Source organism: Bacillus rossius, chromosome 6, assembly GCF_032445375.1.
Source record: "Bacillus rossius redtenbacheri isolate Brsri chromosome 6, Brsri_v3, whole genome shotgun sequence".
Classification (NCBI taxonomy): Eukaryota; Metazoa; Arthropoda; class Insecta; order Phasmatodea; family Bacillidae; genus Bacillus; species Bacillus rossius.
The window spans coordinates 45,229,902-45,252,576 of NC_086334.1; the positions used below are offsets into that span (position 1 = coordinate 45,229,902).

Consider the following 22,675-nt stretch of genomic DNA (forward strand, 5'->3'; position numbering starts at 1 on the left):
CAGTGTGTACACCAGTGCAAGATTAACTGCAGAAGATCTTGTTGGTTCACGAGGATTACAGGAAACACCAACGGCTGACGCTGTACAGTCACTTTGTGAGGGTGGTACAAGTCAGGATAATGATGGTGATGACGACAATGGTGAGGTAGTGCATAAACTTCCAAGCAAAAGTGACACAATCAGTGCTTTGCGTACACTGGAAAATGTACTTGCTGCAAGTGATGTGCCAATTGACTTGATTGCAGGATTTGAGAAGATATGTTCTGCTGTAAATGATATTTACAGAGATAAGTGTGTCCAGAAAAAAATTAATGATTTTTTTAAACCTATGTAAATATATCTTGCATACTTTGCATAAGAATTGCTATACACTCAACAGCAATTAACTGTACGGTAAATGTTAATAATTTTTGTCAAAACTTTGGAAGCAAATTAAATAAGAATACATACATACGTATATGTATACTAATTATCAGTCTGTTATAGTATATTTTATTAAAACTATTAAAATTGCTTCTAAGTGTATTTTGTTAGTGTGCATGTCAATATCTGGCTTCTATTACAATAATAATATTCCACATTTTTAGTGCTCTGACATGTAGGAATTCAATATTTCTTATCGAGTTCTTATTCTACCTATTGGCTCAAAAACCTCATTAATATGAACCTCGTTATTACAAACTGAAATATTTTACTCCCCTTCAGGTTTGTATTAATGAGGTTTCACTGTATACATATACAGTATATATAATGTGAGTGTGTGTATATAATATATAATGATGAAACATATTTCAAAAGCCAAATTAATTTTGCATGGCATACCTCTGCTTACAGTTATATTGATGATGAAATACATAATTGAACTTGAAAAAAAATTTGCTTTGTAAATTGAATTAAAAATATTTATAAATTATTATTTTTCTTCTGATTTTAGACCTTACAATCTATCCCGACGATTTGAACTTCAGATACCTTTGAGCTATGAAGTTTAATCTAATAACAAAGAACCTCATTTCGAAATAAGTACCTATTTTCCTGTTGGTACAAAGGACATACTAAAAAAAATTACTTCAATTTAATATTTAAAATATTTTTTTATTTGTAATTAGTTAACATTTGATTGAAAATGCTGAATAGTTTCATGATTTTAATTGCATTTTGATACTTTGTGTTGCATTAACTTGAATTTTGGTGATTCTTTATCGCAACTCACAGGTAATCTTGTCCCTATTCGCAAGACCACCGCCGTCGAGCGGACTCTGACACTCACTGCGCAGCAGGGCGTTGGGGCTGGAGATGGCGGGCAGGTATCGCCGCCGCCCTCTCAGCGTCTCCACGTAGCCGGCGCTGCGGCACTGGGACACCGCCTGCTGCAGGAACTGCTTCACTCCTGTCACACGCATCGCGGGCCTTTCCATTCACTGCTCCCTCGCTGCTCGCACCGCCCACTGCCGCGAGGCTCAGCGCCAACATTGAGGCAAGCTCATCTGAACACTTTCTCAATATTGAAGGAATAATGATAACTATGAAACTGTGATGTTACTGTAATGTATGCAGACACATAATTAAATAAAAATACACAACAGAAAGATGTACGAAATGCTAAACGTATTTCAGTAGTAGTAAACGGATTTTTTTAAATAACAGTAGAAATACACATTTAAAAAAAAGTAAAAAAACTTTAAATCAAAAGAAAATCTCTCTTTGCTATATGAATGACAAAGAGCAGAATACCATATATGAACATTGGAGAGAGTTAAATCGAGGTACTAATGTAAATTACTTTATAAAAGGTTTATTAGTTATTTGTAATCAGAGATAATACTTGGTTAGCGGTTCATTCTTTAAAGAGGTATTTAGGCATTTGCAAAATGTTTTATAAGTATTATTTACATTTATTAAATTCTTTTTAATCTATCTAATGGTTTGTTCACTTAATTGTGAAAAAGTAGTTTGAAGTCATTTCTTACATAATTTTTCTTGGGTGGTTAAGATTTTGCATGTTTTTCACCAATTTTTCTTTTGTATGTTTTGCTACTTTTTTTTTTTAATGAAAGTGTCCTGATGCAACATCTAATGACAAGGAATTCAGTATAAAAAGAAACAGTGACAGTCAAGTGATATTATGAGCATGGAAAATACTTGTGATTTAATAGAAGTGCTGTTGCTATGTGCCCGTGATAGGTTGCAAATTACGTCACATGAGCACCTGGCAGCCATGTTAGTCATTACTTATGCACCTGCGAGAATAAGCTTGTTGAAGGGCGGCTTACCAAATTAGAATTTTTACGCAACGGAGAAAAGAATTTCACCCTGTGGTGCAGGCCGAGCTGTTTTTTTAACATTGGGGCATCTTTAAACTATAATTTTACGACATAGGCAGCAGCGAAGGCCTATAAGTACTAGAATGGAGCCTTTTAGTAAATTGGTGGCTCCCAACACTGTTGTTTACTAAAGATGAGTCTGCCATGATTTGCCACTATCACATCCTAGATGGCGTAATATAAACATTGGCTGAACATTTGGGCCGTCTTCAGAGATAAAAATGCACTGAAGGAAGCGATTAGCTATTAAGGAAAGAGCAAAATATTGTTTGTTGATTCATCACATTATTAATTTGTTGCATTGTATTTACCTAATGCTACACAAGTGCTGTTGTCATGGCGCACAGAAATAAAAATTCACGTAACAGAAAAAAAGCACTATACTTCAAATCATGCAGTAATTTATTGGCATTATTACTCCAAACCATGCAAATCGAATAGTGCTTTTAAAAGAAGCGGGTGTACTTGTTTTCATGGTCGGAAGATGGTGGCCATTGTGACTTGTGAGTTTTTTGTGATGGTTTAATAAAAAGCATTAAAATCCTTAACTGTTGTCAGAGACTTTAATTTAAAAAAAAATCATCAAAAGTAATTTTTTTTTTCCTGGAACTTAAATGATATTTCAACATTAATTTCTTCAAGTAGTTATGTACCAATTTTTATGCTAGAACAGTTTTTATGCTAGCTGGAGGTCTGGACTGGTACACTACGTTCGTGCTTGTCAATAATCTACAACAGGTGCATACCTGGATAAGCTCTGTTGAAGGAGTCTACAAAGTTGGCAGCCACCAACTCATCCACCTCCATCTGCTCTGCCAGAGCCTTCGTCCCCATGCCGTAGATCATCCCGTAGCAGATCTGCTTGGCCCGCTGCCGCAGTTCCGTCAGTACCTGCCACAGCCAACGGGTATACTTGCCTGCTCTCACTCCACAGTTACTATACTTGCAACAATCCTCAACACAAGTGATGCCTGGTCTGAACGCCTGGTCAGGCTTCTTTATTGGATCCAGTAGATCCTTTCTTACTTACAAGTTTGCACAAAGATATTGGAAAAGTAATTTACAGAAATAAAATGGTAAATTACAAAATATTTAATTTTAATTGAGAAGAGCACTTTCTTATAATTATTTTGCATTTTTTTCAAAGAAACTTTAAAATTCAAAAGGTATGTCATGAACAAAAGCTTTAAAAACTAAGACAATTTAAACAATTGCTTTTTAGAAATCTTCTTTGACCAGTCTCAGTAGCAGATTAGTCCTGTTACTGCACCCAATAACAAATGACAGAGTCAGCATCACTGTTTAGACTACATGAACACTCAATAACTGTGCACCTCTGCCTCGGGGATCTTGTTCCAAGAAGACGCAATGCTGGTGAAGACGTCATGGCCAGAGTTGAGGATGGAGCACAGCAGTGGGTCTGCCGAGAAGTGGGCCAGAAGACGCAGTTCCAGCTGAGAGTAGTCAGCCGACACAAAGCTCCTGCCTACAGAAAGCATCCACCACTTAAGTATTAGGCTCAAGTCTGCACATACCCATATACATATTAGGGGTGTGCAAATCTTCAAAAAATAAATGTTGAATTGATGAATAATTTTCTTTGCCTTCAAAAAAATTCAAACACACTGATTATTCCAAAGATTTTTTTTGAAGAGCTGAATACAGTAAAAAAAAATCATCAAGACCCTAGTTATTGGCTAATGGTGTTTTATGAGGAACAAAGTCGTTAAAAATAAATAACTGTCAATACACTGAAGATCTGTAATATGTCTTTAAAAAAAATGTGCAAAACAAAAGGGCATGAAAGTTTTCAGGCCTCTACCTTGATCGTTGGGAAATTATTGATAGCCAATATATTTATTATTATTATTATTTTATGTTTATTTAACAGTAGAGAGATAAGAAACAATGCATGCAAAAGCCTAGTAATTTACAATATTTTTATATCTTGATTTATTTTTTTCTGGAATTTTCCTAGGGCGCACCAGTGCACCCTGGAACACACTCTGAAAACCACTGCTTTAGACTGTCCCTCTGTGATTTTCCACGCCTCTGGCAACTCTACTACCTGGTGGTGAGGCAGCCCATCAGACCCCAATGAGCGTCTCAACCCCCAGTTGCCCTCGTCATGAGGAAGGAAGCTCCAGAGCGGAGAAACAAGCGTCTAAATTATTTCCGCACCACCCTAAACAAAAACTAGGTATTCAACTGAAGTTAATATTCACATTTAAAACAGTTTGTTTGAAATAATGGTGAGCTCTTATGCACTCTAAGTTTTGAGTATTCACATCCTTAATACACGGGCAACTGCACAGAGAGAACTACTGCCTGAGTAACTTACCCTCCCCTGCGACGAAGGCCAGTCGCATGCTGACGGGGATGTGCTTGCCGTCCGGCGAGGAGATGTCGAAGTCCCGCGGGATGTTCTGCAGGTTGGGCTCGTGCATGGAGATGCGGCCGGTGGCAGTGTGGGTGACGCTGCAGCCGTACATGCGCTCCCCGACACACGTGTTCAGCAACGGGAACACCATCTGCAACCGTCATCCCCAGCAGAGAGGATGCAAGGTTGATCTCAACAACGGTCGAACCAATAGGACCAACAAACCAAACTGGCGATGGTTTCAAACCTACTGATGGCATGTTGAAGATATTTCATCTGACAAAATTTGGCAGCTACAAGAAAAATATAATGTAGTAGATAAGCATTATGCAGTACGTCGATTACATTGGTTACAACTAGTGGTGCACCGATATGACTTTACCGATTACCGATTCGATTACCGATTATGAGAGCAATAATCGGCAGATACCGATTCAGTTACCGATTATAATGAAGAAATTTTTTTAAGTGTAATAATGCACACAAAAATTTTTATTCCCATGTGAATTTAATAACAAGATAAGGTAAAGTCGAGAATACAGTTATAGGTAATAACAGTATAAAAATATATAAAATACACTATTAAGTCATTGCAAAGTGTAAATTAAATTAACTTCTATTTATATTTGTTATTGTAAACAACTTGAACTACAGTCTAATAATTGTAATTTACAATGGGTAAGTTTTTGTTGCGGAAAACTAGCATTATTATTGACTATCACATAAGGTTGCATCAAGAAATTACCGTTTAACAATGTAAACATGCTGCTTTATTTTGTTCACTTGAGTTTATAGAAAAATGTTTCCACACTTCACTTTTTTTCTCCCTACTCGCCATCTCACTATAATTATATAAAAATGACTAAAAACCAATACTAGCACATGTGATTTTATTTATGTTGACTGAATATATAAAATTATAAATACTTTTTCACTTATCACGTCATACAAATAACAAACGGATAATGTTACCAAAGACGCCCATAACGAGTTTGTAAAACGCAGTGATAAAAACTAGAAGGCATCGGGACCACGATTTTGAACCGCTACTACGACTCGAAAAGATCGATTGTCATAGAATCCACTGCAACTGTTTGTGGTATTTTAATTGCGTGCCATCTATTTTACGTCTCTGGCTATATGTAATGTACAAGGCCACTAAACAAAAGACGAAACGTAAATAAACGTGTAGCAAAAATGTCTTTTTTATTGTTCGAGGCAATGAGATTTATTAAACTTAACGAAATATCTGTAATTATATGATGGGGTTAGATGAATTTTGTAATATATACACATATTACCGTATTTCATCCTAAAGTGTGTAACAAAATATTACACGGTAAAAACCTACTTAATTACGCCGGGACGTAAATAATCGGCAAAGTAATCGTTAAGATAATCGCCGATTACGATTAATCGGTAAGTACCCATAATCGCCGATTACGATTCATCGGTATCCGCATCGGTGCACCACTAGTTACAACGTTACAAGTAATAACATAATTAACTGAATACTTGTGCTTCCGAAGTCGCTTGGCGGTTTAACATCACTTAAGCCCCATTGTGGGTTGAGTGCTGACGACTGTGGTCGATGAAAATTCAGAATAAATGTCCGAAACGAGTTTGGTTACCAGCACAGCCCGGACCACAACCGTGGAGTTCATTACTTAATATGTATTATTTAATTTTGGTTTGAGCCACTGCCTCCATCCACAGCGGGAGGAGGGAGTCACGTGACCACAGCCCAATCACAACACATCTTTCATAAAGCAACCAATCACAACACATTTCACTACAGAAAAACTTACAGAGGCCAGTACCTACATGTTTTACTGTCTTTCTCTCTTTCTTTAGTCAGATAATAAATAGTGTGGAAAATGCACGAGTTCAACTTTCCCATCATAAGAACACACACAGAAATTGCTGGACAGACTCTGCAATGAAAAAACCATGGCGCCACAGAGTCTCTCATCCTTTCATTTATTCAAACATTACCAAACGTTCTAGAATCATTATAAAAGCTTCTGTATAGCTTCAAACACAAAATATAGAATTAAAACAAAATTCAAAGTGAATAACATACTTAAAAAAAATACATTTACCCACAAAATAACATGAGATCGAGTAAAATTTTAGTTAAATGGCTTTTCTAGATAAAACATCTAAACACAAACATTATTACCAAGATTATTATTAATAATAAAATACTAGCATAAAAACTAGTTCACTATAACCTTGAAACTATATAATCAGCCAATTTCTCTGAATCAAAAAGTATAATATTTATTTCTCAAAAATTCTAGGGAAAGCAGGGTCTTGCAATGTTACATGATTATTATCAACAGTTACTCTGATCTAATGTACTTCACTTGCTTTGTCAAATATACTTTGTGTACAGAAAGTTGCCAAACAAAAAATTCTAAAATTGTAGCTTAGTCTATGCCACCCACCTCTTCTCTCTTATAACAAGAATTTATAGTTTAATGAACAAGAATAAAGCTAGGTTTGCAGGACAAATGCTGGGAGACAGATACCGCTGCTAGAACCAACCAGCACCGACACGCACCTTGGTGACGGTGGAGCTGAGCTTGCGCCACTGCAGGATGATGCCCGGCAAGGGGTGGTCGCCCTTCAGCCTCATCAGGGCCTCCTTGTTGGTGCTGGGCCGCTGCTTCCCGCCCGGAACCTTCCCCCCACCCAGCCTCAGCTCTCGGTACAGCACCTGCCACCACAAAGATGCACCAAACCCTCCTCAGTTACCATATTATAATGTTTTATCTCTGCCAGGACACTAAAAAAAATTTCCGTTTGGGTCGAGTCCACCTTAACACAGTCAGATTTTGGTCACTTTCAAAATCCTGTCACCATTAAAATCAACTCAACTGCTCAAAGTATTTTAGAAAATTACATCATCCACAGCAATAGTCATTAATGCTAAATAAACTACATAAATCATAAACAAGTACACAAACAAATTGGATTTCTTTGTCTCAAATTGGAACTCAATGTGTTTTTCAAATCGCAATTCTACACCAATATTCCATAAAAACCTAAAAACTATTATAAATACCTACTTACACAAATTTAATTTCTTTATCTAAGTTACAAGATAATTTAAGTCATTCTGCAATGAATTACATATCCTCAAATTTGATTTCATAGATTTAGGTTTCGAGCGTCAAGTTAAAGAACCCCCCGGGATGACTGCGTACCTTGGCCACGTCGGCCGGGGAGGAGAGGGAGAAGGGGTGGCCGGCCAGCTGGTAGGCCCGGCGCTCCAGGCCGCCCATGTGGCCCTCGAGGAGCGCCCGCAGACGCTCGGCCTCGGGCCGGCTGAACCCCAGCCCCGCCAGCTCGCTGCGAGCCAGGCACAGCTGCGTGGGCATCTCCACTTCTGCAAGCACGCACACTGTCCGCTGAACAGCCGGCCAATATTAGTTCCAGTGCTGTCAATACTGATGTTATACTGTTCATTGCCCAGCCAATATTTAAATTAATCAAACTTTATGCATAAGGTGTAACTTCTGACACAAAATGTTAGGGTGTTTGAATTCCGATGCCATTTGTAATAGCTGTCGAGAGGTTTCTCCATTCACGTAACATAACTAAAAGTTCTGACACCACCAGTGTTACTAGACCAATAATCCCTTGCCAATATATATTTTCCTTTAATACGGGAATCAGTTTGCACAATGTGGAAACAACTTTCTTTACCGCATAGAATTCCTGGATTGTATCTCTTATGACACGTTTATCAAAGCTGTTTATCTCAATAATGCATTTTTTTCATGGCCTGCACATAAAAAAAAATACACTATAGCAAACTTAATAATCAAAAAATAAAACATACACAAGTCTTGTTATATTTTGTATACCTAACATAACCAATGATAAAAACACTTTTTTTTTTAACATCATTGGTACACATTACACATGCAGTAAATGCAAGCTTACCTCTCTTTCCTTGGCGTTGTACGTGGTTCATAAGGCATTGCAATTTTTTTCTTCTGAATATGCATCACTCTAGCATTGCTTACATCTGTATAATTTGCAGCACGTTTCATAGTTTTGTGAATAGGAATCCAAAGGCATTTTTCACGAGCTCCTTGATCACAGACTGATATTACTTTATTAATTATTTCAGTCTCTTTGCTCTTTGCTATTACGTACTTACCTTATTACTTTTCCCACGCATTACATTCGGCTCCATTACTCGTCACACACTACCTACCAATATACTTCACACAGTTAGTAATGCAGGTAGGGAGGTGGCATCCCTCCACTGCAATGCACTGCCTTCCCCTACTGTCCCCATTGTCCATCATCTATTTGCCGTGCACTCCCACCCTGACAGTTCCCAAGATTCCTGGCCCCTATAGTACTTACTTATCAAAACCCATTTTAACAAACACAAATATCATGCAGAATTTACTATAAAATATTTTCCTGTAGAATATACTTTTATAATTTTTATAAAACTTAAGTAACCAACACTGCCAGTTTGAAAATAAAATGAATATGAATGTTTGATCAAATATTGAAGGAAAAGACACATTGATTGTGATCAAACAAAAGATTGTACACATGCCTAGCCCTTATGTTTAATTAATATTTGTGAAACAGATTAACAGCAAATTTACTACACAAATATATACCTATTTTAAGACAATAAAAAAAGCCATACTACAAAATTTACTACATTTACTAATACTGTCATATAACTAAAATATTTTCAATGTCCCTGTTTTTTCCAGGTTCTGGAGAAATTTTCATTTTCTCGTTTCACCATTTCCTAGATTCCCCTTGTCTGTACAAACACTGCGATAAAAACTCAACGTTTTATACGTTTGGTTGGGCCTAAGACTTATCTAGGTTATCACAATCACAGAGAGCTGTAAGCAGTGGCGTAGCCAGGATTTGTGTATGGGGGGTGTTAAGAAGCATGCCACCCCCCCCCCCCCCCACCCCCCCGGTATTAAAACGGAGGGGGGGGGGGGGGTCCTCCCCCGGGAAAATTTGGATTTTAAGGTGTAAAAGTGCTATTTTAGCAGTTTTCGGTACTTAAATTTAAATATTGTAATGGTAAAATTTTTATTAATTTTAATATGAAATTTGTTTGAGAAATTAAAGATTTGGTGCTAAGTGGGGGGGGGGGGGGGTTTAAACCCCTAAAACCCCCCCCTGGCTTCACCCCTGGCTGTAAGACTGAGATCACATGGTACCTGAATACAACGCCAGCAGGCCTCTCTCCTCGAGCACACGTCTCTGTGCTTGTGCAACGTGCCACGTCACCACCGCCTCCATGCAGCAGCGCAGCCGCGCAGGCACGGAACTGCCGATGCTGAGCGCAGGGCTGCCAACACCTCTTACGGGGCCCGCCTTGTCCGCCACCCACACTAAATCTGCGGCGTACGTCAGGCACTAGTGCAAAACAGACCCAGAGCTACTTCATACTGCTCTGAAGAAGTGTGTAGAGGGAGAAGAAAGATTTTGCACAAAATAAAAACTCTTTTCCAAGAAATCTGCAAAAGCATAGGTACTAGAACCAATATACATATTACTAAAAATTTTAAATAATGATACATACTTTCAAACTGAAGCAACACTGAAAATAAAACTTCAAAGCAAATATTACTACAAATGTAGTTATAGCAAAATATAAATGCAAAAAAAATTACATATTACACTAATCAAAAAAGTTCTGCACCACTCAGTTACCTTGGAGGCATAATATGTATGTACAATATCAACATTCCTGTCTTTATTTTAGTTAGGTTTGTACAGAAAAATTTGTGCTTTAGTGCCGGTTGTAACAGTTGGTTACAATCTTGCACAAAATCCTGATATTACAAAAATGTTTTAAGTGGTGTTGGTGTATTAGTACTCTATTATTAAAATATAACTATCTTTGCAAAATAAACATTTAGTATTATAAATAGAGACCAGAAAAATTCACGAATTCATTTCGCAATAGGCTAAAATACAAATCGTTATACCTCAGTGCTGCCTCTGCTATTGGTTCACAACTCACCTGGGTGACTCTGGGCCAATGAGAAACACCCAACCAAAGCTTTAACGAATCACAGGCTGCTACGCTGGAATGTCTCACAAGACAGCAGCCAATGAGTGGGTGGCATTTGACTATGGAGTTCATCCTAGAGGTCATTGAACCCGCAAATTTTTCCTGTCCCTAATTATAACCAATTGGAAAGCAACAAACATAAACAAACAAAATCTTTCATGTAACAATAACCATAAGGTAATAATGTTTGCAGTATCTTGGATTTCATGACTCTGTTGCTGGCACTCGGCAACTGGTTAGTCTTGGCACCACATTCTGACTCCTTGCAAGTATTCAAAATCACAGTGATCATGAGTGCAACAGAGCCAGATGAAGAAAAACTCGATGAAGATTTTGCGTTCTACAAGTACTTTGCTACTGAGGCGTTCCTAACAGTTCGAGGGCGTGACCAGTCCCTGTGTGAGGCATGGCTGTGCAAGTTGTTTTCTGAGCCCGTAGCTGGAAGAGTGGGCAAGCGGAGCCGAAATTCATACTTGTTCAACCTGGTTCTGCAAATGCAGGAGCGGTCACTCAAGCCCCCCTTCACAACACCCCCGCCTGCCGGGGAACTGATTCAGTCATCCCAAGTGTTCCCAGCAGAGAAGCTCGACGTTGGGGAGCCAGCGTGGATTCGGAAAATCCTAGCTAGCACCCGCCCCGAGAGGAGGCAGTTCCGGCCACAGCCAACGTCATCGTGGTATTCGAGCAATGCTGCAGGTGACACTTATCACGTGAGATCTAGTGTCAAGGCTGAAGAACCGGTTTGCAACAAGTTCTGTGCCGCAAACGCTGAGGCTTCAGACAGCAGTGGGAAAAGCTTCACTTCTACAGGTAGATCAAGTGCTGAAGCCGAAGAACAGGTTTGCTCAAATCTTCACAAACCATCCTATGTCGACAATGCTGAGGCTTCAGATAGTGAATCCGAAGAAACAGTCTGCACAAACCGTTTCAACCAGTCCTGTGCAAACACAGAGGCTTCAGACAGTAGTGAACAAAGCTTTACTTGTTCAGGTATAAAATATTTGGATTCAGGAAAGTTCAGGAGTAGAGCGAAGTTAAACAAAACCCAACAATGCTTAAAGAAACATTCACCCAAATCTAACGATACATTCCACCTAAACACCGTCATCAGCACATCCAAACACCACCTGAGCCAGGAAATCAATAGAGTCTGCCAGTTGCTTAAAGACAAGCATAACCTGTGTTTTGATGCGGGCTTACAGCATGACATTAGGAACAGTCACAAAAGCTATAGAGATAATGAACGACACAAAGAGCTGCAAGTAAAAGGGCGTAATAAATGGCACCAGTGTAAAACAAAGGCAGTTGCACACGACATTCTAAGGCAGCCAACCGAATCTGTTCTAACACACAGCCTGTCAAAAGTGCTAAATTGGACGGAAGCATACGAAGGTGAAGAACAAACATTTTTAACACCAGAGAGAGACTTCATGGCTGAATAAGCAAAACGTCCCAAGATTAACATTTACCTGTAGATCATGTACATATGGTCTGACACAATCAGACCTATCTCATTCCAGTTGCTCATTTGCAGTGTTTTAAACAATATATCTACTGATGTATGTCGATAAGTGCTATCCAAAAAATTGTATTTTCAAGTGCTATTGTCTTCACAGTAAAATAATACTTTGAAGAAAAATAACATACAGTTTAACAACTTTTTTTTAATGTGTATCATGTATTGTATTTACATAAATACCAAGAATTTGATGTTTTCTTAGTACAGAATAAAAACCATAAAAATATACTGTAACAACAAAAAGAAAAAAAATTAATATGCCCGTAGGTTTTTTTTAACCATATTTTAGAGAAGCACAGAAAAAAAATTACTTCAATACAATAACAGAAATAAATTAATCCAAAACTGTCTTAAAACTATGCTTAGATAACAGTGATTTACAAAGGCTATTCCAGGAATAATTATTACACACTTATCAAATTTATGTTTATGCCCAATAAATACAAGTGGAGTTGCTTATAAGAAACGTTTTTAGTTTTGTCCCGTCTTCTTAACACAAATTATTTTTAAATAATTACATAAATATGTTACTGGCACATTGAAAACATGTTAGAAATTTCGCCCATAGTAAGACTTGGATTAAATGTTGAAATCAGAGGAATATGTACTGTAATTAATATTAGATAATTTAATTCTATTTATCGTGTACTTTACTGACAAGGAATGTTTCTGTAATTGAGCTGGGGAAAGAGCTAGGCCTACTACAGTGCAGCATCTTAACAGGCAAATCTGATTTTTTTTCTAATAACAATAACTTGTAAATTCTGAATGATTGTCTAATAAAATATTCAATAATAATAATAATAAAAATAAGGCATGTTTTTACGAGGCATACTTGCAAAAAGAATAAGAAAAAACTAAATACGCTTTAACAGACAAAGCCATTCACCAATCAAAACTAGCTGTATGTCATTTTGAGTACACTCATCTGTTCGTAATCAAGCTTTTACAAGTTCTTGCATTACGTAGCTCTGAGGATGGTACACATTTGATTTTAATTTTTTTTTTTGATATCTGTCTGTAAGAAAACCAATTTGCCGGTAGAGTGCTGAAGACGTAACACCTAGTTAGTGTAGCGTTGCCTCACCAGAGCCTGCAGGTTCTTCTCCCTGCCGTCGGGCTGCAGCAGCCAGTCGGCGACCTTGGGGTCCTCGGCGCAGGGGCAGTGCAGGGCGAGGCCGCAGCAGCGCCCCAGCACCTTGGCCTGCTCCTTGCAGTCGAACACTCGTAGCGAGGCCAGCCACTCGGCCCCCTGGGCCATCGAGCGGACCACCGCCAGCCGTTCCTCCAGCGACACCCTCCCTGCACCGGGCCGACACTCTCTCGCTATCCACCCCTGTGCACTTTCAGGCAGGGTGTCCACAGTTAGTACTTTCGTACTAGATCTAGTACTTTTATAACTTTTTTAGTAACTTCAATATGTTTTATTATTAAGTGTAATTATTTTTAAAAAAAAAACTATGGAATGTACGTGTGTGTGGTGAGATATTTAAGTTCGAGCATTGCAATGTCATAATAACTTCCTAAATTGTTAAAAACCATAACAAATTATAATTTTGTACTTTTTTTTTTTTAATCTAGTACTTTTTTCTCGCCTAAGTTGGTACGAAATATTTTTTCCTTGTGGACACCCTGCTTTCAGGACCACCGCTATGTGGGATAAGCCATCTTGCCTCATTATCGAACGTTAATATACAACTAACTGCGTTACCAGTACTCCATTTTTCTGAAATGATTTATAAAGATACTTGGAGGTACATATATTTTACTACATATATTTTCATGTAGGCTCAAAAAGTATCTGTAAATAATGAAAAAAACAGCTGACTTTTGAAAGCACCACAATTCTCTAGGCAGTTAGCTCAACATCCTTACATATTGTGTGCCTTGTTCAAATCCACGCCCCAGCAAAGAGGGAATTTTTTCAGTCAAGGTATCACGAATTGCATGTGGGTATTGGTAACAATGCTAGCAGGCCAGAAACTTCCATGATGTGAGTGTTATCCCAGAGAAATATCTTTCCTCCATCACTTTAATTTTGCTATTAAACCCTTTAACTGATATCGTTCCACAGGCTCGCTAGAAATAACAGGTCTAACGTAGCATAGGGCAGCTGGCTACAGTCAAGTACCAGCCTCACACTGCCTAGACCACAGCATTGGTGCTTTTTCCAATCGCACATTATAATGTCAATTTCATACACAATCATACACCTGTGGCAAATTCCAGTGCTGATATGTCAGGGACTTTTATATTTCATACCCGTTGCAGAACTTGTTAATGGCACTAAAGCCACTTCCTTTCTGCCCAACATTTCTATCTCATTGCTCCACGATAGGGCTTCAGGGAAATTTTAATATTTTCAAAGCCCAATCACAGTGTTGGCTGACCATGCAACCGCTCCACCTTACCCTCTTATTTGCAATTTAATTCAGTATTTTCAGTCAGCACCAGGGGCGCAACAACAGGGGGGGGGGGGGGGGCAAGGGTATTTTGCCCCCCCCCCTCTGAAACCTTGAAGTGGGGGCAAACGGGGGCAAAGAAAGTGCTGTGTAATCAATTTTTAGATAATAAAACTGCTTAAATAGCACCATTTTCCACCTTGAAATACAAATTTTCCCGGAGGAGGACCCCCGGACCCCCTGCTTCAATAGGGGGGATCGATGATTCTTTATAAATAGGTATATTGCCCCCCCCTTTGGAAATTTAATTGTTGCGCCCCTGGTCAGCACCACTCAATCTCTGTTAAACTAGCCAAAAAAATATATATCAAAATTATGCCTGTAATGGCTTTATTCATAGAAATACATACTCTTATACAATAGAGACAAGATACATTAACTACATAGGTGGTAGAGGATAACTGGAATTTTTTTTTTTAAAAAAATAACAGAAAGAAAACTAATTAAAAATTCAAAGAAATGAACCATATTTTAGTGACTCAGGTAACCAAAACACATAGCTTGATTTTCTGGGACATTCAGTACATTCCAACAGACTAGTAACTTTTACAAGACTTTAGCGACTTTTAAAATGTGTTAATACTAAATATTACACTAACACCAAGTAAACATTATGTGCAACTGACCTTGCCGGGCCGAGAGTGAGATGTAGTAGGCGTCTCGCTCCCCGAAGCACACTGCGACGCCTGACACTGCACGCTCCCCGCTCTGCAGCATGGGCCCTGGCACCGCTTGGGGACGTCGCCCCATGATGCGAGCTCCGATCCCGGGCTCCTCTGGCACCCGCTCGCAGCCCACGGACAGCGACACGCAGCGCTGGCCCCTCAGCTCCGTCCTGAAGGTGTCCAGCAGCTGTGCGTCGCCGCACACGTCTATGATGTTCACGCTGGTCCAACTTTCCTTCCTACAACAACAGGCACGTGCTTGTCTGAGCGCAGTTCAAGGTCTTTAATCCAGCATTCCATGGTTCTGCACATTTTGTAATCAATTAATCACCAATCAAGCTGCTCGTGTTCAGATTTTTCCAGTGGATTCCGGCTGTTGATTTTGCTGCGATTCCGACGTATTTGGTTCGTTTGGAGCTTCTCCTTACTGTTGGTTTTCATTTCAGTACACCAATCCCTCACTTAGCGCGTCTTCAGATTGCGTAAATTCATTTAGAGCTATGTTAATTTTGCTGCCCCAGTCTTGAATAGTACGTCTGTAAATTTCAGTTGGCACGAAGCAACACACAGGCAACAGAAAAGGGGGCATGACGCCACAAAGTCTGCTTCAACTCGGTAAACAATAGATGTACCGTGGCATACAGTTAGCCATACGAGGGAGGAAGAGATGCGCGCGCAGGTCTGACCACGCTATCGAATGTTGTAAGTTGTGGCTGTGGAGTGTAAAAAACTAAATGTTTTACGTCCGCACGTATGTCGCCAGGCCACAGACCGGGCCATGATCAACTTCAGTCTAGCCAGTGGCAGGGAACACACATGCACTTACAAACACAAGCAACATCTGCCGGTAACTGTATGTACGCAAGCACCTGCAGTTGGAATCATATTGGAATCATGGCTTCCAAATGAGAGTGTAATGCATCGTGTTCAAGTATTTGAGACAAAACTAGAAGTATTACTGCATGCAGAATGTCATGAAGGCCACACTTATGTTGGTCCCATTTTAATTTCAAGCAAGTCAACTGTGCACACAAATTGTAAGAAATAAGGACTCTTTCAAATGTTTATATAAGTCTGATGCTGTTGGTTGTACTAGTGGGAATATACGTATTTGGCATTAGATAAGAAACAGAAATGAACAAATGATTCACATGGAAAAGGTTGTAAAATGAATGGTACAATGAAAAAAAAAATCACGAGCCTGACAGGATTAATGTGAACCAAGCGGTGATACACGAATAAGCACTTTAATTTTTGAACAATTATAATGTAAATATCAGGACAGTAATATCGGTTTCACTGCCAGTAAAGGATAGTTTGGAAAAATCGTGGAAATGTACGCGACATACCGTATTTACTCGCATATAGGTCGCGGCAATTTTACCAGATTTTATGGGGAAAAAATGTAGTGCGACCTATATGTGAAGAAAAATTTTTTAAAACTTTTGAGGAATTTTTTTTGCAATACAGTAGAATCCCGCTGATGCGACCCCCCTCTGATGCATCCTTTCCGTTTATACGACCGTTTTTTGAGAAACCGTGAAAAATTTGAGCAGAGAAAGTCGAAAATTTGAGTAAAATCGGCTGAAAAACATGTCTGTTACACTTTGTTGGGTGCTATGTGTTCACGTTTATCTTGGCAAGAGCTGTACCGTAAGCAGGCAGGCATACAAAAGACGGCTAAAAATAGATACCACCCCTCTAGACTGTCCACGCGGCAGTGTCTAGCCGAGCTCGGCGCGTCCACTATCGCAGGAAAAGCCGTCTCAGCTGTCATGTTATCTTACCCGCCCGCACGAAAAGCCGCTGTGGTAACTTCTGCGAGAGCGTAAGAAACTCGTCCGGCCAGGTGTCATACGTGACGTGACGCTTACCTCTCCCATCCCCTGCTAATTCTTCAAGAGCCACAAGCCATTTAAAAACACCCTCCCTCCCTTTCCAACTAACATTTCAACACATTCCCTCCCTTATTTCAACCTTCTGCGTGAGAAACTGTCAGCATGCTCCTCCCCTCCCACACCGCGTGCTGCAAAAGCCAGGTTGTATAGTCCATTCTCGGTAAAATAAATATTTTTATGGGCTTATACGACTGTCATTCGCCGTTAATAAGTGTTTTTTTTTACGCTGTGAAGGGACGCGGAAAAGATAATTGCTTGAGCTGTCAAAATAAACATCGCTGATGGCAAGGGCGGGAGCGCATCCTGTCGGTCTGTCGCTGTGATTATCTACTCCAAAAACTAACTTGACTTCAATTTTCTATATTCGGTTATTACGAGTACTTGTTGTTACAACAATTTATCACGCCATTATCAGCTTTCGTAATAGCGGAGTTTTACATTACCCGTTAACTCTTTCGTGCACGGCGCGCCGGCCGTTTGCGTCATTAAATTACTGGTGCGACCTATATGGGGGGGAATCTTAAATACCAAATTCAAGACCTCAAATTATGGGTGCGACCTATATGCGATGGTAACCTATATGCGAGTAAATACGGTAAGTTGAAGGTCAGGTGGGCAAGGCAACCAGCCAACTGACAATAACTATCTCCTGTTACATGGTGTTATATTAGTCATACAAGGTATTCGATAGTAGTCTTATAAAGATAAATGGTGTGACAAGTTTATTGCTGAGTGTTATTCTACGCATTTATATTACTTAATGAATATTTCCCTACACATTTTGGAATACATTAAGTAGATTAGCTTTCGCTATTTATGGAGATCAATGCTTCAGAATACATAATTTCAGATAACATAAAACTTTTTGGGAACACATTAGTTGTGCTAAGTGAGGGATTGGTGTACAGTGTTTATTTTCTAGCACGTTACATTTCACATTTGGTATTGCTATTAAAACTACTTTGAGGTTCAACAACCCGGTAAAATCACCACTCTAGGACAGCAGTGGTCCAGAACATGCTGAATTAAAGAATAGATTTATTTAAATTAGTTTCCATTTCAGAGCAATTTTTATAACAATAAGTGAAAAGGCCATAAATAAGTGTAAAGGTCAAAAAACACCACTCAGATGAGGAGAATAGCTTTATATGGCCATTTTACAAATATGAGCCCAGAGACTGACCAACCGGATCTTCGCCCACTTACTTAAAAAGAATATACGTAGTTGGATTTCTAAGTACATAGATACCTTAAAATGTAACTAGTAGAATAAGCCAAGCCACGTGGTCACTGCAAGTTTAAATAGGGCACAATTATGGCCAACAGTACAAAGTCAGTGGCTGATCAGAAGCCAGCATCAACGGACGTATGGCTATGGTGAGAAGTTGAACGTTCAAAAATCAGTTTCTGCATGCAAAAAATAGTTAGTTGCCCTGGTTTACTGAGGTTGAAAGAGACCTGTAAGTCACATTTGGAGACAAGATTCGTCACTTTCTCACAAGAAACTAGGACTACTCTAATATTTCAAGGCAAGTTGAAGATTACTACAGGCAAGAAGTGGACTGATGAAAAAAATGAGGCTCATAGAAAGAGAGTATGAGAAAGATAGGCAAAAATTAAAGCCCAAGGAACAAAACGATTGGAGTGACATGTACTCAGTAGGCCAAAATAAAGAAAGAAGCAGAAAAAACAAAACAAATGGAAAAATATGCAATGCAAAATATTGCCTGAATGAGGGATTCTTTTTTGAATTTTTGCAGGTAAATTTGTTGCTTCTGAACTAAATTTGAATTCCAAGGTATGTTCACTATGATCAACTGCTATATCTTGTAAACAGGATGTGAAATTAAGCAGTATCATTGTTTTATTAAATTCCCTGGATCAACAAATACAGCATCCAGAGGAACTACCATAAACGTAAAGTGTAAACTGCTTTGTGCTTTATCTTTGTTGTACGAGTTGTGTCATGTACAATAATTTCTTTGTTATACTATCACTAGCACATCGTGTTTTGGTTAGTTTCATTTCAAGCACTTTACACATAAAAATAACTCTGAAGTCTGAACAAACCAATTTATCACGTTATAACTACAATTGTATTATTTTATATTTTTTCAAAACACTACCAACACGCTAACAAAAATTATTATTTAGTTGTAAGTTATAGACATATATTTTTAGACATAATTTCTATAATATTGCAAAAATATTACTTTCAGTACGGTAACATTAGATTTCTGTAATATGTATATTGTACGAGTTTGCATTTTACATCATATTGACATTAAGGTTTTTTTTTTAATTGTTCACAGTAATTTTTTTAATGTAGATAATACAAATTATCAGCTACAGTCAACTCATCTTACTTCATTTTCTGGTCCACTGTAGAAGATGTCCTGCTTTTCCCAGACACAGTCTTGTCAACAGCTGTCTGTGGATGTTTGGTGGACGTCTGCTGTTTCTTGATGGAGGGACTGGAAAAATATTTGCTGAATGTATGTTTGCCAAAAAAAAAAAGTACTACATGCCTGCAATTATTATTAACTGTGGGAGCAATTCCTATCAATAGAAAGCTGAAAACTAATATGTTCCAAGATTAAGAGCTACAAAAATAAAACTGTAGCGTAACACAACAACTTCCTTGCCTTTTGTTTTTTTGGTACCAAATTAAAAGTTCTTTCTCTTCTGTTAGTCAGACCTTTTTATTTAGCTAGTATGTGTGTTCTTAAAGCTGTGTATGTATTAATATTTAATTAAACTCACAAAGTTAAATATAATTTGATAGTACCTCGTATTGGTTGCATACACATACAGGATAAGTAAATAAATTCATTTTTTTTTAGTTTTCAACATAATTTAGGTTAGAATTTCAGAAAAAAAATACAATTTGGTATTATCTGATATAAAATAGTTTGTAGGATTAAAATAATTTCCACATTCAAAATTACTATCCTTACATAGCAACACATATTTTCTATTCCATTTTATATACATTATATACAAAGGTAAAAAAAAAGCTACAAAGGATGGATGTTTGCACAAGTCACACACTGAACGAAAACATATTTTTTACTCCAAGTCAAGTTAAACTGGTTGGCTGGATTAGCAAGAAAAAACTATGAACATAAGCTAGAGTAATTCAAATTTTCTGATAACTAGGCCTACATAGCATAGAAGCATCATTAAAACAACTAAGTAGCTAATCAAATTGATACGTGAATCCGGCACACCACAACTACCACCAATCATAAATAACAATAAATCATACCTGTAAATGTACAATGATTTTGACTTCCACGGAGAGTTCACAGTTGAATCTGAATCATTCTGAGAGGAAAGCACAATGTTATCATCTGAACTGTAGTTTTCAAGTAATTTATCATCCTCCAAATTACATTTCTGTTTCAAAGCACCTGGAGATTTCTTTTTTGGAGTTTTTAAACTCCCTGCAAACTCATCAGAGAAAACTGATGTGGCATTAGTATTTCCATATGTCACTGCTGGATGTTTAGAGGAATCACACTGTTTATTTTCTGGTGATGTTCTTGATAGAAGTTCTAGATTTCGGGATGAGCTTTTAACTGCTGAATTGCATTGCTTCGCAGAAGGATGAATTTTAAATTTCTTCATGCCCAAAGACAGAGGTCTTTTCTTTCCCATTTCATCTTGCCTGGTCACCTTACCTGTAGATGAAAACAGCTTCTTGCAAAGTGAATTACGGTTTGATTTCTGAAGTGGTTCTGGGCTTAAGGACACACACTCTTCATTATTGTTTGGAGAACCCTCTTGACCACTACCAGCGCTCCAGTAAGTAGTAAATGCTTTCTCTAGGAATGAATCTGTTATAATGTCATCCACCTCAAGTGCTTCCGGTTTAATAGATAACACATCAACATCCAAATTTTCTTTACCATGAGGTTCAGAATCATTACAAGTTTCACTCTTTTCACAATTAAGTGACCCAACTTTCAGCTCGGACGATGTGCTGGAAGAAGGTTTACCAGTTATTCTATCCTCAGCCAATACACTATCTTTAGTTCCATTCAGCACACTGTTATCACTAAGAACTCTAAATGAACTCTGCAACTCCTCTAAATCCTCTGGTTCGAAAATATGGACAGTTTTTCCTTCAGATCGAAGCCATGGTGAAGATATGTTCGCCACTGTCTTAAGTTCAAAATCTTCAGCGTATTTGTACTGATCCAGAGAGCTATTCTCGTCTACACTCCACCTCAATGTACTCACCGAAACCTTCCTCCTGCCTTTTTTCGTGACAGAAGATTTTTTTTGAAGTCCTTTTCTATCTAGTTCAGATCTGCTTGTTAAAGGTGTGTTTATCATCTCTGAAGAATGTTTACTCTTTTTTTGCTTTGTTCTATCAGTAGCTTTTTTGGTTGTCATCTTCAGCTTATTTATAACAGGGCTCGAGTACTCAGCCTCCGGAGACGCCTGAGAAACCTCTGCAGGCTTGCTCTGGCAAGCATCCAGCACACCTTTCAGCTGGGTGTCTATTAGCAGACTGTCGACAAAGAGGTTGGAGCAAGTGCCGGCCGAGGGTGACGAGAACAGGTCGGAGCTGTCCTTGGTGCTGTTGCTGCGGTCGGCTGCAATTGGAGAGATGCAGGCACCGCCCCCGAACGACGGTGACTGCCGGCCCGCCCCACCCGGGACGTCCCGGTGTTCCCCGGTGACCGAGCTGCTCGCCAACTCGAAGGGCGACGAAAAATAATCCATTATCTCGTCTCTCACGACCCCGCGTGGAGTTGAAACTGCAACCTGTTCTGCCACACTTTTTCTGTAAGGTGATTCGCCCCTTGCAGACTTATCACTATCAACTTTCATTGAACAAATGACTGGAGCAGGTGACATCTCTGGGTCTGGATGCACTGCTGCATGCGTGTTACTTTTTGAACACGGCTCCTCTAAGTCATTAACAGTTTCTCCGCAAGTTTTTCGATCATCATGCTGAGACTGGAGATGGAATTTTGACTTACTTTGTCCGGGCCACAAAAAATTTACCGGTGATGGTGCACGTGACGTAATACCTAAGCCCTCCACTTTGTCCCCTTCACACACTTCATTTTGAAACTGCACAGAAGTGGCATCACTGCAGGCGGATATCTTCTGACTTGCAACAGCATGATCATTCTTTTCGACCTCCATGTCATGGTCCTGAGTCCTTGAATGTGTCTTCAAAACTAAATAAGTATCCACAATGTCAGAAACATCAATTTGCTTGTGCTGTGACTTTCCATGATTGGAATCTTCACTACCATAGTCAGAAAAACTTGACTGACCATTAGTGACATCCCATTTCACATCTGCTACCCCAAGTTCTTTCTAGA

The 22,675-nt window shown here is 38.8% G+C and overlaps 1 protein-coding gene across 2 annotated transcripts in view; it reads right to left on the reverse strand.

Moving 5' to 3' along the window:
• The window catches only part of LOC134533119 (DNA polymerase theta-like), an 89,137-nt gene that overhangs the window by 17,221 nt on the left and 49,241 nt on the right, over positions 1–22,675 (reverse strand). For both annotated transcript variants that reach the window (XM_063370387.1, XM_063370388.1), the window contains 11 exons: positions 20,599–22,670; positions 19,697–19,804; positions 15,394–15,671; positions 13,393–13,607; positions 9,927–10,125; positions 7,917–8,098; positions 7,271–7,426; positions 4,666–4,855; positions 3,659–3,810; positions 3,071–3,215; positions 1,271–1,390 (listed from right to left, as the gene is read on the reverse strand). In XM_063370387.1, coding sequence (XP_063226457.1) covers positions 1,271–1,390; positions 3,071–3,215; positions 3,659–3,810; positions 4,666–4,855; positions 7,271–7,426; positions 7,917–8,098; positions 9,927–10,125; positions 13,393–13,607; positions 15,394–15,671; positions 19,697–19,804; positions 20,599–22,670 — 3,817 coding nt within the window. The remainder of the gene's footprint in view (positions 1–1,270; positions 1,391–3,070; positions 3,216–3,658; positions 3,811–4,665; positions 4,856–7,270; positions 7,427–7,916; positions 8,099–9,926; positions 10,126–13,392; positions 13,608–15,393; positions 15,672–19,696; positions 19,805–20,598; positions 22,671–22,675) is intronic.